The sequence below is a fragment of the Chenopodium album genome, chromosome 12 (assembly GCF_948465745.1).
Source record: "Chenopodium album chromosome 12, dcCheAlbu1.1, whole genome shotgun sequence".
Lineage (NCBI taxonomy): Eukaryota > Viridiplantae > Streptophyta > Magnoliopsida > Caryophyllales > Amaranthaceae > Chenopodium > Chenopodium album.
In genome coordinates, this window is record NC_137845.1 from 32979133 (window position 1) to 33001354 (window position 22222).

The 22222-nt window shown below is 35.6% G+C and overlaps 1 protein-coding gene across 1 annotated transcript; it reads left to right on the forward strand.

Moving 5' to 3' along the window:
* The first annotated feature begins 5607 nt into the window (after nucleotides 1–5607).
* On the forward strand, nucleotides 5608–21514 carry LOC145570488 (uncharacterized). Its single transcript, XM_081629599.1, has 7 exons — nucleotides 5608–7457; nucleotides 8306–8361; nucleotides 15027–15299; nucleotides 15443–15679; nucleotides 16610–16729; nucleotides 17158–17286; nucleotides 21215–21514. The coding sequence occupies exons 1-7, from the start codon at nucleotides 5720–5722 to the stop codon at nucleotides 21233–21235; spliced, it is 2574 nt and encodes an 857-aa protein (XP_081485725.1). The 5' UTR covers nucleotides 5608–5719; the 3' UTR covers nucleotides 21236–21514.
* Nucleotides 21515–22222: the final 708 nt, after the last annotated feature.

Below are 22222 nucleotides of genomic sequence, written 5' to 3' on the forward strand. Positions count from 1 at the left end.
CATCCGGCTTCAAGGATGGTTTGACGGGGGTGGAGCTGCCAGGAACCTTCCTGGGCTTGTGGGCAATGTGCTTCCGGGCCATGCCGGAAGTGCCAACATCGCCACCTGACTGCTTTTGTAGCTTTGGGTCCGGCTGTTTAGAGGGAGAGGGCTTGGACGATCCACCCTGCAAGGAATTCATATGTTAGTATACTTATGATTTCAAGGAATCTCAATTCAAGTAGTAGAAAAATATTTCACCTTAGGAGTTCCGCCTAACGGCTGCTCCTCATTCGACCGTTTGCCTAAAATGGACGAACGGTAGAAGGCTGCAGAATGTGCAGCCGGCTTTTTGTTGGCCGAGAGTTTTGACATTGCTTCGCCTGCACACAAAATAATAAAGAGTTAGAAACTCAGACAAAAATAAAGATCATCAAGAGCAGCTAAGCAAAGTAAATCCAAACGGCCTACTACCTCTCGGCCTCTTAGAACTAAGACCGCAACCGCCCAGATACGTCCCGTCCTATAGCCACTCGTAACGGGGAATGTAGCTCTGTGGGGTCACCTCCTTCAAACCTGTCTCCTCATTAATTCAAACGGCCACAGAGAAAAGGCCTCGATCCAATATTTACTCCTGCGCCTGCCTAGGGACGGCGGCAGGGCTCTCTTTCCAGCAAGGAGAGGGGAGTCCCGATTCCAGCGGTTGTACCGCTTGTTTAGTAGGCGGTCAAGGGAGGAGACGATGTAGAACTTTGTTCTCCAATCTTTCCATTTATTCTCTGTAGACACCCAAATGTGTCTCCCCAAAACCAAACCCAGTGATGAATACACTACAAGAAAAATGTCTTTTCGTAGCGATTATTTCGTAGCGATTGTACATTTGCTACAATATGCAAGTATGTTTGTGAAATAATTAAAGAAGTCGTATCATTTTACATTCGCCATGGTTTTCCCATATAAAATCGATACGGAAAACATAATAATACATATCTACACTATTTTTACACATTTATATGATTTTTAGAAATCGTATCATTTACAATCGCCACTAAATCCCAAAAATCGATATGAAAAGCCTTTTCAACACTAGATATATAAATATTGTTTGACAAAGAATACATAAAATATGTCATAGCTTATTGGTGAAACATTTACTTTAAGAGTTTGAGGTTGCATGTTCGAATCTTATAAAGATCATATGCATGCTTTTTTTTTGGAAGAAAATGAGTTCAACATTTATAGCGATTGTAATCGCTACAATAATCACCATGATTGGATGTAGTTTTTCGTATCGATTATTGAGGCCAACCCCAGCGATATTGAAAACCACTACTAAAGGCTAAGGCAATGGGGGATACTGTATCGAATGACCATTCGTTGGGAAAACTTTTTGTTGCAATTACAATCGATACTAAAGGTTAAAATAATTGCTACGAAAATGTTATTTTCTTGTAGTGATACCTTTTGCGTCGAATGATAATCGAATGAGGTGAAAGTGTGAAAATTCAAGTGTTGCGGTTGGTTTTTATTAAATTCTTTCTTTCTGTTTTCGAAAACAACTCTATTTTATGAAAGCAGCCAATCCAGTTTAGTTTGGTCCATGACAAGGGTCCAATAATTGTGTAGTTGGATGGGGCTTGCAAAGAGCTTTTCAACAATATATTATAGGCCCAATTCCGATGAATAATGAGGAAGTTATGACCAAAATACTAAACTAGGCCCGGTTTAATCTTTACATGCGGCCCAATGATCTAGGGGAGGGCCCAATGTTAATTATTATTCCTAAATTTATTAGAATTAATTATAGTCTTCTAGAATTCTCTAGAGGGTTCTCTTTAGTCCTAATAAGATTAGAACTAATAATTATATTTTGATAAGTTTTATTTGGAATAAAATATTATTTTATGAAAAATACGATTTCAGTTTTCATACGGACTTTACAAATCGATTTTGATTGATAAGTGGACTCCGTGTTTGAAAGCGGGTAGGAATCCAGCCTATCGCCAAACGACATGCTTGTCTCCACGCGATAAGCCTTGTCACCACGCGACAGACCCTGTCGCTAAACGACACAGGCTTGTCGCCAAGTGACAAGCCCTGTCGCCACGCGGCAGACCCTGTCGCCACCCGACAGACCCTGTCGCCAAACGACAGGCCTGTCGCCACGCGACAGAGCTTGTCGCCAAGCGACAAGGTCGGTTTTGCACCGACATAGTGGAGTTTTATTCCTTATCGAATTCTACTTATTTCCGGACTGTTTTCTTTTAAATAGGGTCCAGAACCTCCATTTTTATTCATTCACAATCAATCATCATTAACAATTCACAATCATCAATCATCTACAATCAACTCTCATCAAGAATTTCTTGATTCTCTCTCTCCTTCTAAACCAACCCTTTTCACAAACACAATTCCACGCACTAGACACACCTAGCCAAGTTCGAAGTTGCCTTCGCCCTAGACGTGAAAGGTTTGATATTTTTTAGGGTTTGGTCCCAAATCTCGATTTCAATTATTTAATTTGATTGTTTTGATTTATATTTTCCTTGAAGTTACTAACGCGTGTATTTTGTTATTAAAAAGAGGTACGAGGCATCAAAGTATGTAATCTTATTGCTCTATTCTTGTAGAAAGCATGTTTAAATTTTTTTAATTCCTAGTATCATGTTAGGATGTTATTATTGCTTTCTAGTATCATGTTTAGGGAAAAAGGTTATAATATCAAATATGTTTATTATGATTCCTGCGATGCTTCCTATTCTCTTTTCTAATATCATGTTAGTATCATGTTAGGGCTAAACTTTTGATCTTTATTGCTTAGTGACATGCTAGGGTTTGTTATTAATCATGTTAGTATCATGCCTAGGATCTTGCTATTATTATGCTTTAGTGTTGACGTGATTATTTTAATTATGATTGATTATAATGATGATTATGATGATCATTTATGTTGCTTGATGATTATTATTGTTATTGCTTGATCACGCCCTCTCTTGTTGGTTTAAAGGGAATTTGTACTTGTAATCACGCTTAATAAGATAATTAATAATCTTGTTTAGGGTTAATATGATTATAATTCAAGTGATCGCCAATAATAGTTTTATTTGTGCATTAATAATCAACCAACATAGAAACAGGTTTAGGGTTAACCTATTGTTTGCATGCTAGTCAGAAAGCGCACATGAATACAAGAAGAATAAAGTAGAGGCCTATTATTATGGCAGGTTCAATCTCTTTTAGGTTGGATTTGTACCCTCATTCCCGAACCCTATTTAGTTCAAGACCTTTTGGAGTTGATGATCTCATGGATCGTTAAGGGGTGTAATCTTCACCTTGTGAACGGTTTACAAGTTCCTAAAAATTGTTGGCGACTCTTTTGCTCTAGCTTTCTTCCCTTTGGATGCCACCATGCTTAAGTGTATGATCACAGTGGGGTTCAAGTTTGGGGTAATGCTTGAAATATTCCCTACATTCTCTTTCCCCAAAGTCATCATAAACCCCTTATGGCTAGTAAGGGTAAACCAGCCAGCCCCACTTGATTAGGGAGTCTTGCTCAAATAGTGCATATGAGCGAATGCTTCAAAGCTGGGGTCCACCTGCAGCATTTCACAAGCGGCAACATAGCCCAAAATATTTACCCAAGAATTGGGGGCTAGTTGCCAAATACCTAGTTGGTATCCATCAAGAATTCTCTCCACTGCCGGATGGAGAGGGAAGCGAAGACCAGCTTGTATGGCCGCCTCGTAGCAGCCGAAGCACTGATCGACGTAGCTGGCCTTCTCTAGCCAAACGACTGTGTCCTCAGCATCCGGCACGGACAGAAGAAATTCATGTCCCATGACATGATTGGAGATGAACTTTCCAAAGTCCGCCGTCATCTTCTCCCGCCTGCTCTTGGCAACGTCCAAAAAATAGGGGGCACGTTCCAGCCGGCGCGAAGCAGATGGCTTCGCCCATGTCCACTGAAAGGGACTCTCAAGCATCGTTTAATTTGGACCGCGCCTCCTCCGAGTTAATGGAGGCGTTGTTAGAGGATGATGACCTAGAGTCATCATCAGAATCTTCATCAGAGCTGGGGGCTTGCTGACTAGTGCTAGCAGTGTCCTCCCCCATTTCTACATCCGACACCGATCCACTTGGCCCAGGGATTTGTTGCTCGTCATCCGACTCCTCCAGAATTGAGGAGCTCGGGGTGCTAACATTGCTTGGCGGGTCCTCGCGAACCTCAGAAACAGGCGCCCTAATGGAGCCTTCTGAGTAAACAGTAGAACTCTCCGAATGGTACCAGGAACCATCCGTCGTATACGTCCGACTGGTTTGCTTGGTTCTAGCCATGGTGTCCTGCAAGAGCACAGACACTGTCAGATTTGGAGAAATTCTCAAAGGGGAGTCCTCAACGAGCATTCGACACTCCTAGTTCTAGATTCAGCCGTCCCCGGTGGCCGGCTGATCGTTAACCTAGGCCGTGCCGGGTGCGTTTGGGAAACCATTTTTGAAAGAAAAATGCAAAAAGAAAAGAGAAGATTAGACGGTTACCTTAGATGAAGGTACGAGAGTCGCCTGGTCTGGATATCTGTTTACTGGCAGACGAACGGCCGGGTGTCGGATGCTGTTAGGAAAAAAGTCAAGTTCTTTGAAGTCAAAGATTCACGATTCTCTCAAGATTCACGCAAGTGTGAATCCAAGGGGGAGGTCAACCCCTATTTATAGAAAAGGTGAAAATTCTAGGGTAAAACCCTAGATTCCCCAAACAGTAAAAAGTAAAAGCCCACCCAATGATGGGCCGACACCTGTCACAGGCGTCACGTGGCGAGCCACGTCACCCCTGTGAGGGGCTAATGATTTGGGTATTTATACCCCGCAAAGTGGCCCAATGAGCGTGTGACACGTGTCGCTCTAAGAGGCGTCCAAATGGACTCCCCAGATCCTGACACGTGTCATACAAATATGACACCTGGGAAATGGCGGCCTTCAAGGCCCAAATCCCAATGTAGCCGCAAAACGGCGCTGCCCTAATTCGTAGGTCATCAAACCTTGGGAAATGACACACTTTTCTAGGACCCTATAAATAGGGAGATTCCCCCAATAATTGAAAGAGGGGTCTTACTCATTACATCATTTATTGCTCTCGAAAATAGAGAACACCTGATCTTGGAATCCGAGAAGATACTTATTTTCCGCACGTTTAACTCTGAATTCGTACTAACTTAATCTTCAGAGGTGGACCTCCGACCATCCGGAGCTTCGTTCACTTTGCAGGTACAGGCGCCCTTGTCGGACCCAGTCTTCGAGCCGTAACTCTCTCAAGGGACATAAAAGCACCCGAAACAATAATTTTTGAGAATTATAATTTAATAATTATTTTTTTTGAATAAAATTATAATTCAATTTGTACATCTGAAATATTGGTATTTATCGATAATAAAACTCTAAACTAACAATTTTATCCTAATATTCTATCCAAATAGAATTCTAAAGTAACTTTTTTATCGTCTATTTAAATCTATCTAATGTGGCGCGACACTTGGCTTTCCAACTTTTCATCAAGTGTCGCAATCTCGTAAAAGTTTAGCTTTATATATTAGTTATATATGATAAGATATTAAATTGATGAGCAGAAGCGGACGGCTTTACAACCACCTTCGAACAGGTGAAACTTCAACTCCCTTCCCAGTATTCCACCCTCAAACTCCCCCAAAACAAACACCCTGTGACACCAACACCAGCAGCGCAAGTGGGCATGGAGCCACCAGAATGTCCAGTTTGCCTACAATCCTACGACGGCGACACCACAATTCCCCGCGTACTCGGATGCGGGCATTCAGCGTGCGAGCCCTGCCTCGCACACCTCAATCTCCTCCGCCCTATCACCCTCCCGCACACCCTACGCTGCCCATCTTGTACTCAGCTCGTCAACTTCCCTCATCCTCAAGGCCCCTCCGCACTCCCTAAGAACATCGACCTCCTCCGTTTCTCTCTCCTCCTTCAAGACCAAGACCGAGACCGAGACCAACACACCAACTCAAAACCCCAGAAGAATAATTCCAACATACCCCTTCTCGATGACAATTCCTCTTTACGACGTCGTTTTCTACCCCGAATATGGTCGGAGGAGTTGTATTCTGCTTGGAAGGACTGGATTCTTCCCTACGGCGCGGTTTCGATTGAGGATGAATTGGTTAGTACTACTGGTAGAATTAACATTAGTTCCAATTTTATGGATTTGAGTTTATCTTTTATTATGCGGTGTCGTTTAGTTAAAAATCATGTGGTTGGTCTTGTTAAAGTTGGGCGTTTTGTGTTGAGTGATCCTTTGTTGGAGTATAGTTATGTGGGTAAAATTATGAGTGTTCTTAGTTTGATGAGTGATTATCAAAGGAATGAAATAAGTAGCATTTTGGGTGTGTCTATGAAAAATTCTAGAGTTTGCAAGGTTCTTGGGCTTTGGCTCGATGTGGAAAATGATGGGGTTCTTTATTTTGTTACTGAGAAATTAAATAATGGGTTATTAGATTCGGGAAATTTAGGGTATGAGATTGATCAACATAACACGGAATGGGGGTGTTTGTTGGGGTCAATTGGTGTTGAATTGTGTGAAGCTATTATCAGTTTGCATTCAGAAGGCTTTGTGTGTGGTTTTTTGAATATGTCTTGCCTTTGCTTTGATGAGTTTGGGCATGTTCGCATTGATATAGGTGAGGCCTTGGTGATGGGAAGGAAGTTCTGTGAGTGTTTTGTGGGGGGAATCAAAGGTGGGCGGGAAATCGATGATTTTAACGCTGAACTGCTTATTGGGAACATGCTGGACATGGGTGCATTTGTGAGCCCAGAAGTGTGGATGGAGTTGCTTGGTAGGGAAAATATTGAGGTAGAGAAAAATGATGTGAGTTACCCAGTTTGTTATAAATCTGATAGCTGGTTATTAGCCTGTGTTTTGATAAATCTCCTTATTGGGAATAAGTTTTCTGTAGAGATGTACAATTACTTGAAAATTGTCTTTCAAGGAAAGAATGAGCGGATTTCTGAGTATAAATTCATGTATCTTCAGTGGATAGAAACGATAAATGCTATGTTGGAGCCGTCAGTGGGTACTGAATATGCATCAGTACATGAGATTTTGCTCAAATGCTTGGCTTTTGATCCAGGAACTCGACCACTTGTAACTGATGTGTGGAAGTGTATCAAAGGACTGAGATCTTACCATTTTATTAATAATGTCTCTAGCTTGGATAGTGGATCCATGAAGGAGAACATTGGCCAATGTTTGGCTTTGGGAGAGCTGTGCAATATTTTAAATGATACAAGAAACGAATCAAGAATATCCAAGTTACCCGAGGAACATGATGATTGTAAATCAAACCGTAATCTGGTGGGTGAAAATACAGTTGATATTGTTGTTAAGAGACTATCTGCTGGTAAATTGCAATGTAAGGTTTTGCAAGGCCATCTGGATTGTGTAACAGGATTATGTGTTGGAGGTAAGATTTCCACTATGTGCTTATTGTAATTTGTATTGGTTTATGATGTTCCATGATTATAAAAAGATAGCTATTGTTTGGTCTGATAAGTATACAATATTTAACCAAAAAGCTCTTAAGGAAAAAAAACCATAAGGAAACACATATGTATTTAAGCTTTATAAAATTCAAGATCAAGCATCATAGATAAATGAACTTCTAATATTCCCTTTCCCCTTATCAAAACTTTAAATCTTCGCTCTAAAGCTATGAACTCATAAGTGAGCATGTGTACATATAAAAATACGTTGTGAATGAACTCATTTTGAGCATAACCGACAAGAAATGAGAACAAAATGTGATTAGAACTAACTAAAATTGATTAAGAATATTTGTGACATGCTCCATATAAAATTGATAAAAGGAACAAAAGGTGATTAGAACTAACTAAAATGATAAAGAAAATTGCTTAGAGTAATAAATTCTTACACTAAGGGTTACATAAATATCACTCACCATCATACAAGAAACATAGGAGAAAATAGAAACATGGTTGCTGTTTGTATTAATTTGCTGGACTGAAATAAGGTATTAGCTTTGTTATGCTTCTGATGTGATTGTTGAAACCTCTGGTGAAGTTTCAATATCCATCTTTGTGTATAGTTGTCACTTATGAAGAAAACTCTTCAATACCCTGATTTACTATCCTTTGTTAAGTAATAATTTTAAATCTTTAACCTGGAAATATTTGTGGGGAACAAAGACCCTGGCTGATAAAGAACTATGGTAGAGCTCGGAGATGATATAAAAAGGAATGTTTTCTGTTTCACCTTTTAATGTGTAAAATTGTGTGTTCATTTCTTTTGTAGGAGGGTATCTTTTTAGCTCATCATTTGATAAAACAATCAATGTGTGGTCTTTACAGGTATATTAATTTGATTTAATCTTGATTTTATGTATTAAATTTCTGGTTGATGTGTTAGAAGTTTCCAGTACCTATAGTATATTTCCTCAATATGCCTGATTTTTTATTTTCTAGTTTCCAGAAAGAGAATAAATGCATCATGAATGCTATCTTTTTTTCCTAATGTTAGAGCAAAGTGAGTAGTATTTGATATAAGTAGTGATAAGAAAGTAGGAAGATGCGTCATAAACTGTTTTTTTTTTTTTTTTTTTTTTTTTAGTTTCGTGTTTTTTTTTTTTTTAATTGCACCACACTTCTTTGGCATGTTATTTTAGGAAGTGATTCGAAATGGTAAATGGAATGAATAAAATATAACTTTAAACAACAGTCTTTTTATTGGTGGTAAAGTTATTTTAATTAATTTGTCCATTTACTTAGTTTAATATCTTCAAGTGTGTTCCAAGTAATGAAAATAGAGGAAGTGTATCTTTTTTATGAGTACGTGACTTCCTTATATAGGGTTAAGGATACCTTCTACATTATAGTGATATAATGAAGAGTACTTTTGGCATTAACTGCTCCTAATAACTCATATACATTTTAATTTAGGAAAATTTGTTAGAATCAACCTTCTATATGGAGCGTTTTGGGATAAATAACCTTTTAAAAAGATTATGGGCAAATTAATACCTTAAACAAATTTTTTTTTTTTTTTTTTTTTCAAAGATGAAACCTTACTCTATTTCCAGAGTTAACCAAATCTGTTCGGTGCCGACCCGTGCATGCCAACCAAGTGACAACTTTTTATTCTAATTACACTCATCTTCTTCTATTTGCACTCCTTTTTTTTCTCCAAAACACCATTTTCATTTATTTCATATAATTCCACACCATGGAGCCCCAAGCTTCCCATATACATCTTCATCTCTTTCATTTCCTCCAAAGCTTTAGTCATTAAAGGATGCATCTATTCTCTAGAATCCCTCTTTTATATATTCTTTCCTTTCCCATGCAATTTTCTTTTGCCCCAATTTTAACCCTTTTAACCATAAAAATTAATTAACATAAACCCTTAAAATTGCTTCGAATGATAATATTTTTCCTGATTCACCTATGACATTAACTTCTGTAATATGCAAGGATTCAATTTTCAGCGTACCCTAAAAATTGAAAGGGGCCCTCAATTTCAAGGTAATATCCTCCCCAATCTTTAATTTCAAGAGAATAATCAATAATTCTGGGAAGACGGTAACAACAAGCGAAGGTCGGATTCTTATCATTCAACAATCTATTCGAATGGTGTCCGCGCTACCCTTGGTAAGCTATGCAGACAAAAATCTCCTCTACATGCTTCTAAAGAAGTGTGGATGCGATGAGGCCATGACCTGCTACTTAGCCTAATTTGAATTCTTTTTCTTCCAAGCCTCTTCTTGCTATCTCCATGGCTATAAACTTAGCAAAAATCCTCGGAAACAGCCTCCTTTCCTGCACACGACTAAAGCAATGAGAATGAAAGAACGAGAGGGGAAAACCAACAAAGTGGAGAAAGAAATTGAATATGTGCATTTCCCTCAATTAACTGCCTAAGCATGCAAGGTAAAGGAAGAGAGGAGAAAATAGCTAGAAAAGGAGCTCAAAAAGTGCCTATCTCCCTAGTTTAATATCATTTGAATGTCAGAAATGGCACTCTTCAATTTTATGAGATTTTAGCTTATTTAGGCCATATTAGCTATTTGACAAGGCTTAAAAGCTATTTCTGGTGTTTTTGTGACTAGAGGTTTCAACTAGAGTTTTGTGGTCCAAAGACGTAATTCAAAATGCTGGTAAAGGTAGTGTTCTCTGATGAGAGCTTTGTAAAATCCTTGCAAATTGGCATGCTTACCCAAATTAATCTCAAATCAAAGCAAAATAAGGGACTGATTTGTAACCCTTAACAAATTATATAAATTCACAAATGTACAACAACACTTTTTTTTTTTCTTTTTTTCCTACTGATTGGAGGAGCAGCTTCATTCACTGGGAAACTCATAAAATTCCACCTTTGACTATGCTTATTGTTGTGGATCTCTTGATTGGGTTGAAAATTAGGAGAAAGTGAGGGAAGAAGAATTGAATTAAGGGGAAAAAAAAAAAAAGATGAACAATTATTCCTTTTGGAGATAAGAGTATTTGTAATTGGATGATTTTGACCTACCGATTTTTTGTTACATAGAGAAAAATGGTAGAGAAGGATGAAAAAAAAGATAAATAAAGAAGGAAATTATGGGTGACTTGGTGAGCCAAAAGGAAACAAAGAGTTGGCTAATTTTGTTGTAGGTAGATCACAAATGGGCTTTTTTTTTTTTTTTTTTTTTTTTTTTTTTTTTTTTTGTGTAAGAATAGTATGGAAAGGTCTTTAGTTGTAATTTTTATTTTTTACTAAAACATAGTGATATTAAAAATACAAATGTATATTAAAAAAGAGATGTATTCATTCCCTTGAAATAACTGTTTTTAAGTATGACATCTTATTATGCGAAAACTTCAATAACTAAATATGAGTAAATTTATGTTATTTTCCATCATTCTGCAGTTTAGTAAGACATTGCAAGTAATTTGGTAATAGATCAATAACTTGGGAATTTTGTATATTTAAAAACTGTTAGACCATGAACCATTGCTTTTTCAAATTGTTGTGTTAGTTAAGTATATTTTATGCAAGTATCTTATTTCAAATATTCACCATATAGATGTATATTACTATACTCTACAATAAATTCTATTATGTCCTTGTGTCATTTACGAGATCATGTAGCTATTAGCTAAAAGCTACTTACCAAACACTTATACAAACAACAAATACAATTAGCTAGTAAAACCAGCTAATATAATCAGTTAGTCAAGCCGCTTGATCTAATAAGCTAATAGCTTATTACAATTTGTTGATGTGCATTTAAAAAATTTTGTGAATGATGGACCCCACCCAAATGAAAAATGGGGCTTATATCCAGGGACTGAGGGACTAACAAAATGAAATAATTTTTAAAAAAGCTGAAAAGTCAGTCATGGATGTATATTATAGTGTATATTTTCTGCTAACTAATATTTAGTTCGTCAATTCTCTTATTTCCATGGAAGAGTATGATATTTATCAATCATTTCCCCTTTTAATGCATTTCTCATACACTAATAATAAAGTCTCACCCCCCACCCACCCACACCGACAACCACACATCCATCTTTTATAACTAATTAGATGGTCAACAGCCTACTCTAAAGAAAGTAATGGTTATGATTAATTATGTTCCGAATAGCATTATAATAGTTGTAACTTTTTGGAAGTTTATGATTCAAATGGTGTTCTAAAAGTAAGTGGAAGGAAGGTGAACTATTACAAAACATTAAAACACCTTTGTTGTCATTTAAATATTTCAGCTAGTACATCAAGTGACTTCAACAGACATATATCTATAATTAGCTAGCATAACAAGTTTCATCGAACTTTCAATCTTGCAATTGTTTCTCAGTTTCTTACTAGTTTTGTCTGACCAACCAGAGCTTAAAACAAGCTCATTCACTACCATATATATAATACTGTCAGCTAGATTATCATTCTTTGGCTTGCAACTTTACAAAATTCTGCTATTATTCAGCTTCTAGCTACAATCAACTCTTGATCCATGCTATTAATCTCCCAAAGCATGTTTAAATTCAAGGGAGGTAATAGACAAGAAAAATGCTGCTTGTGGAATAGTGGAATGCTGTGTGATTAAATTCTAGAGATCTCTACATCATTCCTCTATGTTTGTCAAACTTTTTTCCGAGATTTGCATTCCATTTTCTTATTTCCCTCCTCTCAATTTTCTAACATATTTCCCTGAAAGAAGTGAATCTAAGTATTTTGGAATTAGTTGCAGTGTCGAAAAGCTCTCTACACTAGGCATGAACTGCAAACCTTGCTTAAGTTCTTCTGGATAGATCAGATCTAGGGTGGTGACAAGTTTCTGTGTAACCTCCTCCATTTTGCAGAATTACTTGATGCATTATCTTTTTCTTTTAGAATCTTTTTTTTTTCCTCTCCAATCTATGAAATATAGATGTTTGGCTAAAAGCACTTTTAGAGTTTTAGATGTTTCATTCTTTCCTTTGAACCCCCTTGGGATTCTGCTGCATCCATTCAAGTAGATGTGTCCTTTTAAATATTGAAAAATTCCACTCATTTACCCTCACAAAATTTAGCCTCAAAAAGCTCATAGCCTTTTATCAGAATTTTGCCTCTACAACTGCCTATTTTTACTTTCTGTAAAAACTCCAGTCTTATCACAGATCCTGGAATTCTGTCAAAATGTAAGTCTATCAGCTATTCCCTGAACTGAGGGAGACTTCCAGAGTTCCTGCAAACCTATATGGCTATATCTGATTACCATTTAAGCCTTATTAATTTTTTTTTTCATGTGTCTGGTCAGAATAAACATGAAGGGAGCCTGATTTTAGCATCTTATTCATGACATATGCCAATTTTTCAACTCTTGGCCTCCATTTTACTTGACATGTCATAGAAGTTGCCAGACCTCTTAACCTTGAGTTCAGTGGCTCATTGTTCCTTCTGCGGATGGAATTATTATTATTATAGAATTAGAATTTTCCTGCCCTTCGCTTTAGTATCTGTATTAATTTGTTTATCAATCTTAGGGCATTGATTAGGGTGTAACTAAGTTGATTCAAGTTCAAGCTGATCTTGCTCAGCTTACATTGCTCGATCTCCTAGAGGGCCAGGTCAAAGATTAACAAGCTCGAGCCCAGCTTGAATGCAAAAGGGTGGAAGCTTGACTTGTATGCAAAACGTGACAGTTGGCATAGGCTTCGGTCTGGCTTTGAAGCTTACAGAGCTGGCTTGGGCTTGGATCTAACCAAGCTTGAGCCAGACTTTGATCAAGCTAACTGGGAGTTGTCTGTGCTGTCTGAATTCATATGCCAATGCCACTAATTGAGGCCATCATCCTCAGAAACACTGGTAATCTCTTGATCAAGTTGCTTCAGGCTTTCTGTTGCATATACTCTCCCTCATAAACATACTGCAATTGGAATTCTTAGAGCTGGAACTTGCTCCCTGACTCTTATTTTTTGCATAAAGCTAGTACTTCCCTGCACCTAGGGCTGCAGTTTCGCTCTATTTTTTATTTCCTTTCTGTTCCTTAATTTCATCAGGGTAAAGTTTCTCATTCAAGCTCACATGTTTGAGCTCAAAGTGTGTGATATTTAATTTAAGTTCTGTTTTTGGAGGACAAATTATGCTTTGATACCACTTAATGCATACTTCAACAGTATAAAAAAAAAAGAAAAAAAAAAAATCAAACAAAAGAGAATTAAAGTTGAAATGTATAACTTTGGCAAGATCATCCCTTTCATTCACTATGGGATGGCAAAAATGTATTACCATTCAAGCCATTTTTTTCCATGCTTTCTGAATCCCACAAAGGACTGAATAGAAGTGGAGAATAAGGATTTGATCATATAAACTTAATCCCCTATGATTCTCATCCTCCACTTGGATTAAGGTAGGAGATTTGCTTAGCAGAGATATATATTCAATTATACTTTATAAGTATGTATTTACTTCCTCCATCTTCTTTTACTTGCAACATTTCTATAGTGTTCACTATTCACATATTCCACTTCAACTAAATTTCGTGATATATATACTTGAAGAAAAACGTAGTCATATGAGATTTTTGTTAGATCTGTCTCAATGTATAATTTTATTGAAATCTAATAGTAGTATATAAATTATACGTGCATTATTAAAGATATTAGTGGTTGAAGATATGCATTGGCAAATGTGAAAAACAGAAATGTTGCAAGTAGATTAGATAAAATTCAAGTTTATCTAGTGGCAATTGGGTAATTAAATTGCTTTGATATTTATGGAAAAAATAAAAGAAAAAAAGAGCAAATAATTCACTGCTACAATTAACGTGAGTTCTCAGCTTCTTGCTTCATCATCAATGACGAGCAAAAGCTCATAAGCAATCTCAGAATAAAAAGCTTAGCTTCAATGGAAGAGGAAAGCTCACCTACCCTCTAAGGGTTAACCATACCCTATATTCCTCCCTTTTTAATTAGGGTTTTCGTTTAATTTGGCGGCAAAGCCGCCAGAAATGGTGATGTCGGTGTTGGTGTTGGAGAAGTCATTGGAGTAGCTTGAAGAAGAAGATGAAGGTGTCGAAGGAAGAAACAGATGCTTGTAATGGAGGTGGGTGAAGGAAGGAGGAAGAAGAGATCCAGGGATGTGCGTGAAGTAGGAAGAAGATGAATGATAGTGCAATTTACAAATATGTCCTTCATTTTATATAGAAATTTCTAGATTTACCCCTTGATAAACATCAAATGTTTATCTAGGATATAAACTGGGGCCAGGAGATTATAATATAGAGGAAGTATAATCAACCACTTAAGCACATAGGTCTTTGAGAATCTAAAGGCTAGGATAAGTTAAAGAAACATGCTTTGTCTCTTCAAATTTCATTCGATGCATAATGATTGCTTTAAATATTTACCAAAAGGAAAAGCTATGATGTGCTAGTAACATGTGGTTTGCTACTATGTGGGACCATATCCTGTTTTATGTTTTAAAGTTCATCTATTCTTTCTTTAATCTTCCATCATCCCATCTATAACTTTCTTATTGTTTGATATAATTGGTGCAGGATTTTGTGCATGTGCATACGTTTAAAGGTCATGAACACAAAGTCATGGCTTTGGTCTTTTTAAATCAAGAAACGCCTTTGTGTATCAGTGCCGACAGTGGAGGTGGTATATATGCCTGGGAAATAAATGAGACTTTAGCTCAAGAACCCTTGAAGAAGTGGTATGAGGAAACAGATTGGCGTTATAGTGGCATTCATGCCTTAGCTGTTTCCGAATCTGGTTGTCTCTACACTGGCAGTGGTGACAGGTTGATAAAAGCTTGGTCATTAAGGGTGAGACATCTTTACAGTTTTTTTTTTTTTTTTTTTTAAATTTTTCTAGGAAATTTTTACAACTATTCTGAAAGGGTGTTAAGTGATTATTAATCAGCAATTCAGTATAGTCATGGAACCTGTAAAATTTTCGTATTGTTCAGGATTATACCCTGCTGTGCAGCATGGAGGGTCATAAATCAGTGGTTTCTACCCTAGCATTGTGCAATGGAATTCTTTACAGCGGAAGTTGGGATGGTACCGTTCGATTGTGGTGTCTTCACGATCACAGTCCTCTAGCAATATTTGGTGAAGACATTCCTGGGACAGTGTCATCTGTGCTATCTCTTGTTGCGGACCAAAATATGATCATTGCCGCTCATGAGAATGGCTGTATAAAGGTTTTGAAATCAAACCCTACTTTTCTTGGTCCATTTGGTTGCAACAATTAATATTGGAAATCCCCTGCGAACTGTTTTTATAGACATTAATTGAATTATAGACTGCATTCTCTTGTCCTTGCTAATACCTGTTGACAACTAGCACGTTCTTTTTTCAGATGAGCAATAATCAGCTTGTTTATCATAATTTATTACATTGAAAAGGTGAGATATATATTGACCAACCAATTAATTATAGTTTTCTTATAAAGCTAACTCCTCAAAAGAATATACTCTGTATGCAATAAATCAGTCTTAGAACTACCTCCGGAAAGAATACAAGTGTGCTGCCTGGTAGCTACTCGCAGTTAACTGTTTTTCCTGCCATATATTTCTTTCCTAAATATTCTTATCATATTGTTGAATGCTGAGGATTTACATCACAGGTCTCTTTTTTGGCTACTGTTTGTTTACATGATGTGTTAAATATTATGTCTTTTAGAACTTCATGTTCCAATATTAGTGAAAATTGCTCTTACGCTTACTGATATTTCCATTTCTTCTTCCCATTCCCTCCGTTCTAATGTTTTGGATTAGCCAAGAAATATTTATATTTTATAATCAAATTATAAGATTTTTATTTTATTTTATTTTATTTTATTTTTTGGGAGATGTTAGCTACTCCACAGCATTTATACTCTATAGGCAAGGGCTTTCTACACAAGCAACATAAGTGTCTGAGAAAGGGATTAAACATTGACTTTTTATATGGGAACCTGCAAATTAAGCACTGAAATGATTCTTCTAGGTTTTCTAGTACTCGTGGCCAATATATTTTAAATAGATGGAATAATTTTGTTCTCTGATGAGGAGGGGGGAAGCAAATTAGATTTTATTATATTTATTACTTTATCTATTTGAGTGACACTAAACTGACTTCAAATTTTGCAGATGTGGATTAATGATGAATTTAAAACGTCAACAAAAATCCATAATGGGGCCATTCTTGCTCTTGCAATGGATGGGAGGTGGCTTTTTCTTGGAGGATGGGGCCGGACTATAAACGTCCTGGTATGTTTACAAAATCTAGACGATCAATAGCATTGTAACTTAGGCCTTGTTCTCTTCAAAAATTATTTAAAGTTCAAATAAAATAAGTTATGTTCAGTAAAATAAATTTTTGTTCAGTAAAATTAGTTAATTTGGCAAAATTAAGTTACATTAAGGAAAAATAGGATTTAATCCATGAAATTCATAACTTCAATTTACAAATATAAAAACGAATCAGTAAACTAATTCCAATTCAGTGTAAATAATTTAATTGTAGCAAAAATAATTAATATTAGTGAAATAAGTTTATAAATAAAAAATAAAATAAGTAATTGAGCTCAGTGAATATAAGGTGAAAGTGGTAATCTTATCCATTAACATTTTAGAAGTTGCTAAATTATCTTTTATTACATGTGATATTTCTTGAACAATTATGAATGATATTGTAGGAGATAACAGGATCTGAATCTGAGATGGATATTTTAGAAGTTGGATCTATTGCTTGCGATTCTGTAATAACAGCTATACGGTGTGTACAAGGAGCTCTGTTTGTTGGATATGCTAACAAACTTGTCAAGGTAATTCTTTTCATTGACATTGGCAATCACTTAGCAAATACAGAGTATCAAAAGCATTATAATGGATTGATCAAAAATGCATATAGGTAGCATTTGACATTTTACATTAATATCACCCTTCCCCCCACCCCCAACTCTGTTTATCTACTGATCAGGCTATACAAGCAAACCCTATTCCCTCAGTAGTGGCTGAGGTGATTCTCATATAGGGCACAGTAGGGCGAGACAGTTACATGTGCCCTTGCCCCCAAGAATCTGCAAGGGTTTTTACCACACATCCTTATTCTGAAAGGCAACTGACAGGCCCACTACTATGTGGTAATGACATAGTTGGAACCTTGTTTAAAACATACGTCTTAAACCTTCTAAATAATTGCATAGAGACTAAGACAAAATGAAAACAAAGAACGGTAAAAAAAAAAAAAAAAAAAAAAAAAAAAACACCCTAAAGTGATATTACAAGTGTTACCATAACACACATTTCCGTAACTTTTTGTTGGGGTTGATTTTCTATCCATTATATAAAACATTAATCTTGATTCAGGCTATACTAAGTATCAATCAACAAAGAAAATAATCAAAGCATGTTTGGTATAGTGTTTTCAAGTGGTGGAAACAGAATAAATTATCCATTTCCATTACCTTTTTTTTTTTTTTGGGTATGAGAGGTAAGTTAATACACTTCATCTCCTAGGAGTAACTATTACTTCCCATTTGTTACCTCTCCTAAACCTATGGTAATTAAATTGTTTCCTACCTCGATGAGTCAATCCCCAATCTGTTGCTCCCTCTTTTTTTTTAGTGCAACAACTTTCTTTTGCGGCCATTTTTTAAGAGCATCACTTTCCTTTTTGATTACCTTTTCTTTTTTCTTATATTGTCTCTCTCCTTACATGGTCCCCACTTGTACTTTTTTATTATCTGTCTTCTCTCTGACCTTTAATTACGTGCTTGCTTGGGTTTTTTCATGGGAATTAAAGAAATTGGAGATTCTTTAAATCTCATGATTATAAGTACAATTGTACATCTGGGGTTGAAGATAGAGATAGAGACGGAAAAAGAAAAGAGTGGTTGGAAATTAATGAAGAGAGAAAAAAAAAGTGTGGTTAGGAATTGATGACAAGAGACATCAACAGTACAAAAAGGATGCCAACACAGCAAGAAAAAGGGATATGAGAATAATTAAATAAGTTTTATGAGGGTAATATTTTCTAAAAGTACAACCTTTAAATAAAAAGATTCTCAAAACATGCAAAACATATTGAACTCTCCTTAAAGGAAAATAGACGCGTAATTATGAGACGAATGGAGTACTATCTATTTTTTAGTTTCCAACAAACCCACTTATTATATTTCATTCAACTCACCTTCTTAAAATTGTGTGGGCTGGTGAAACCGATGCATTTAAAAAAATAAAATGAATGGAGTACAAGGAATTCTTTTCTTATGTAAACCAAACAACAATTAATGGTTGTATCAGAAAAACCAAACTTTATTTTACCCTTTTTCCTAGTTATTTGTTTTCATTCCATTTTCTTTTAGTGGTAGTATAAGAAAAACCCACGAGTCTTCTTAACTTAGCAGAGAAAATGGACATCCATTGAGTAAATAGTGTATATATTAAACAAATGGGTTTAATTGGCACCTTCAGACAGGTAATGCATTCCTATTAAGTTGTGCAACTTGTATTCTGCGTTGTCATGTCTGTATAAAAAGATCTAAAGATGATGTACTTGCACTTCAGTTCAGGTCTTTTTTTTTTTTTTTTTTTTTTTTTTTGGTGGGGGTGGGGGGTGGGGGGTGACTGGCTTTATTAATTTGAAATTGATTTATTACCATATAAGCTTACAAGTATTAACGTAAAGAAAAAGGAGAAATTAGGACTAGATTATACACTTAATCCAATTATACATCATATAAATATTGGGGGATAGTTATACTATATAAGCCTAGTACTTATTCTAACAACTAAGATCTTTAAAGTATTAATATAAATAAGTCATAGGGACTAGATTATACTCTTTATCTAGTAATACATCTTATAACTATTGTGGGAAAGTTATATCAGCATAATACTTGTTCTAACAACTAAATTACTCCATGTTACATTAAGAGTAATCATATTACGATGATAGGGTAACTTTAAATGACACATTTTGTTGAACTTAGCCCAGTCATGGAGCCAAGTCTTGTTGAGAGATTTGAACCATTTGGATTGCCATGATTTAAGAGTTGGACGAAAAACATAAGCAAGCAAACTTTTACCGATTTCTTTGAGAGCCATTAAAATGGTGAAGGATCTCAGTTGGTCTTCTGAATCTTCAATGTCTTTGAACTTGGAAAAGTCATTACTACCTTTTTTAGGTACCTTCCCCTTGTTGTAACTCTTAATTGTATATCAACTCCGTTTCGTAATGTCTTAAAATTTAGGAAAATTTGTCAAGAACAAGCTAACCTTTTCCTGGTTAGCTGACAATAAGTCAACGTTTTGATTAATTAAAAATAAGTCGACCTTTATTTTGAGTTTTTTTTTAGGCTAAACTCACAAAGATTGAATTATTTGTGACAAATTTTTCTAAAATTTATTGTTTGCACAAAATAATTAGGACAATAGAGTGTAAAAATCTAAGTGGGTGTAAAAAGAGGTGGACAATGTAAGAAAGGTGTAAAATTGTTGTGTATAAGACAGTTTGTGGATAATAAGAAAAAGTGAGTGAAACAAGTATATATATATATATATATATATATATATATATATATATATATATATATATATATATATATATATATATATATATATATATATATATATATATATATATATATATTGTGAGATAAGGGAGGTTCTATTGTTGAATGCGTTTACAAATGAATAAAGTGAAAGTGTTACAAAAATTATGAAATGGGTGAATCTATAATAATATATTAAAAGGCGTTTTTAAGAACGTCTATACGCCACGTAGCCCCCCTCATTTTGCCACGTCACTTATTATGACATGTCACCACTCAACACCTCAATATGTCCCGTCATCCGTACAACCAGCAATGCTCCATGTTGTCTCAACTATTTGAAAAAAATATATGGATGAGAAGATTCAAACACTTGACCAGTTTGAAAAAAGGTTATGGTTTAACCAGGTTAACTATCAATTATGCTTTAACCTTGCATAATAAATAATATTATACTACAAAGTATTCATACTACATACAAACTATTAGATGCTCTTAAAAATTAGCAGTTGCAAGTAAAAGTAGTAACTCGGGGCAACGTTCGGGCTACCTACTAGTTTATTATAAAACAAAGATAATATTATATTAAACATACTTTCTTAAAAATTAGAGAAAGTAATAAAATATAGAGGTAATGGGGTTGGTGGAAAAATAAAATTGTAAAGTAGTGGAGAGAATTGAAGGAGAGAGAATATGGAATTAATATTGTTAGGTCCAATTGGTGAGAGAAATTAATTAAATATTGTAAAACCTTTTCAAATAAGGAAATGAAGCAAGTATTTAAAAACGGCCTGAAAAAGAAAGTGGAGCAAGTATTTAAAAATGGAGGGAGTATTAAGTAATACATTTTTTTTTCCCCCACTATTCTTATACTAACTTGGACTATGCATGTTTAGAAGTATTAAAAACAATTTTATCTTGTAAATTATTATTGTGAAGATTTATAAGTTTTTTTTTAAAAAAAAAAAAAATGTTATTGATCTTTAATTTAATAAATTTTTGCAGTCAACCTCGTGCATTGGAATTGTGTCAAATTTTATTGTGTCAGTTATTATTTTAAAACAATATTTCCTCCATCCCTTAATTAGATTCCTACTTTTCTCTATTATGGTGAGGAATAAATGCTAGAAGTAGGAATCTAATTAAGGGACGGAGGGAGTACTTCGTATATGCTTAATTAATGTCTGTCATTTACCAGGTGTATTATTGTGATGCATGATTGAAACGTGAAGTACTGTGTTTATAGACTTTGACAAAGGAAGAGTTTTTGATAACTTTGTATAGTAAGGAATGTTGAATGGAGGAGGCCTTTTCCGAAGCTGCATCATCAAGCTTGTTCTGGTTTGTAATGGCTCCCAAAGGAAGAGGAACCACATTATGAATCAATTGAAGAATCACATTCCCGACCAAAGTTACAGTTTACATAGTTGTGTAAGTATTGTGCATAAATGGTACCTGGCAAATTTCTAATTATACGACGTACCATTCTTTGGTTTTAGTAGCCTGTTATTGGGTTGTTCGATTCGACAATGAAAAGTCCTAGTTTACGGCCCATTTAATGCATGAAATTAAGTATAAGATACATGTAAGTGGAATATACTTCTTTTGTTTTACTAAAATTGTAACACTTATAATGGACATAATATCTATTATAAGAGGAGATAGAGCAAAAGGCTAAAAGGTAAATGGTTATTTTAATGAAGATAAATAGAAGATATTATCCAAAATACACGAGTGTTGCAATTTTAGTATATTAAAGGAAGTATAGCCTCTCGTTTTTCTATGTCATAATAATGGATGTACAATTCAACAATTAAGATTACTAGTGGAAACTTATGTTATATTAGCCCTAATATATCTCAAAGCATAATAAACTTTTTTTCTCTATCCTCTAAATGCTCTGTTCTCTCTCCTCTAAAAAGAAAACCCCACTGAAACCTAAAACTCACCGGAGTTTCGACGCCGTAGCCGGTTTTCTGGCGGGTTCCTCTTCCATGTTTTAAGTTTTTCTTTTGCTCGTGGTCTAGTGTTAAGTTGAAGCGGAACTAGGCTCCACCACGGGCTTCAAACTCTGCTTAGTGCTAACTTCTTTCAGTTTTATAGTACAAGTAGCTTTGTGATTTGGGTACTGGAGGGTAAGAAGGCCGTTTTTCAATTTGGGTTTAAGATCGCCGACAAAACAAGATTCAACGGCTAGCTCTAACGT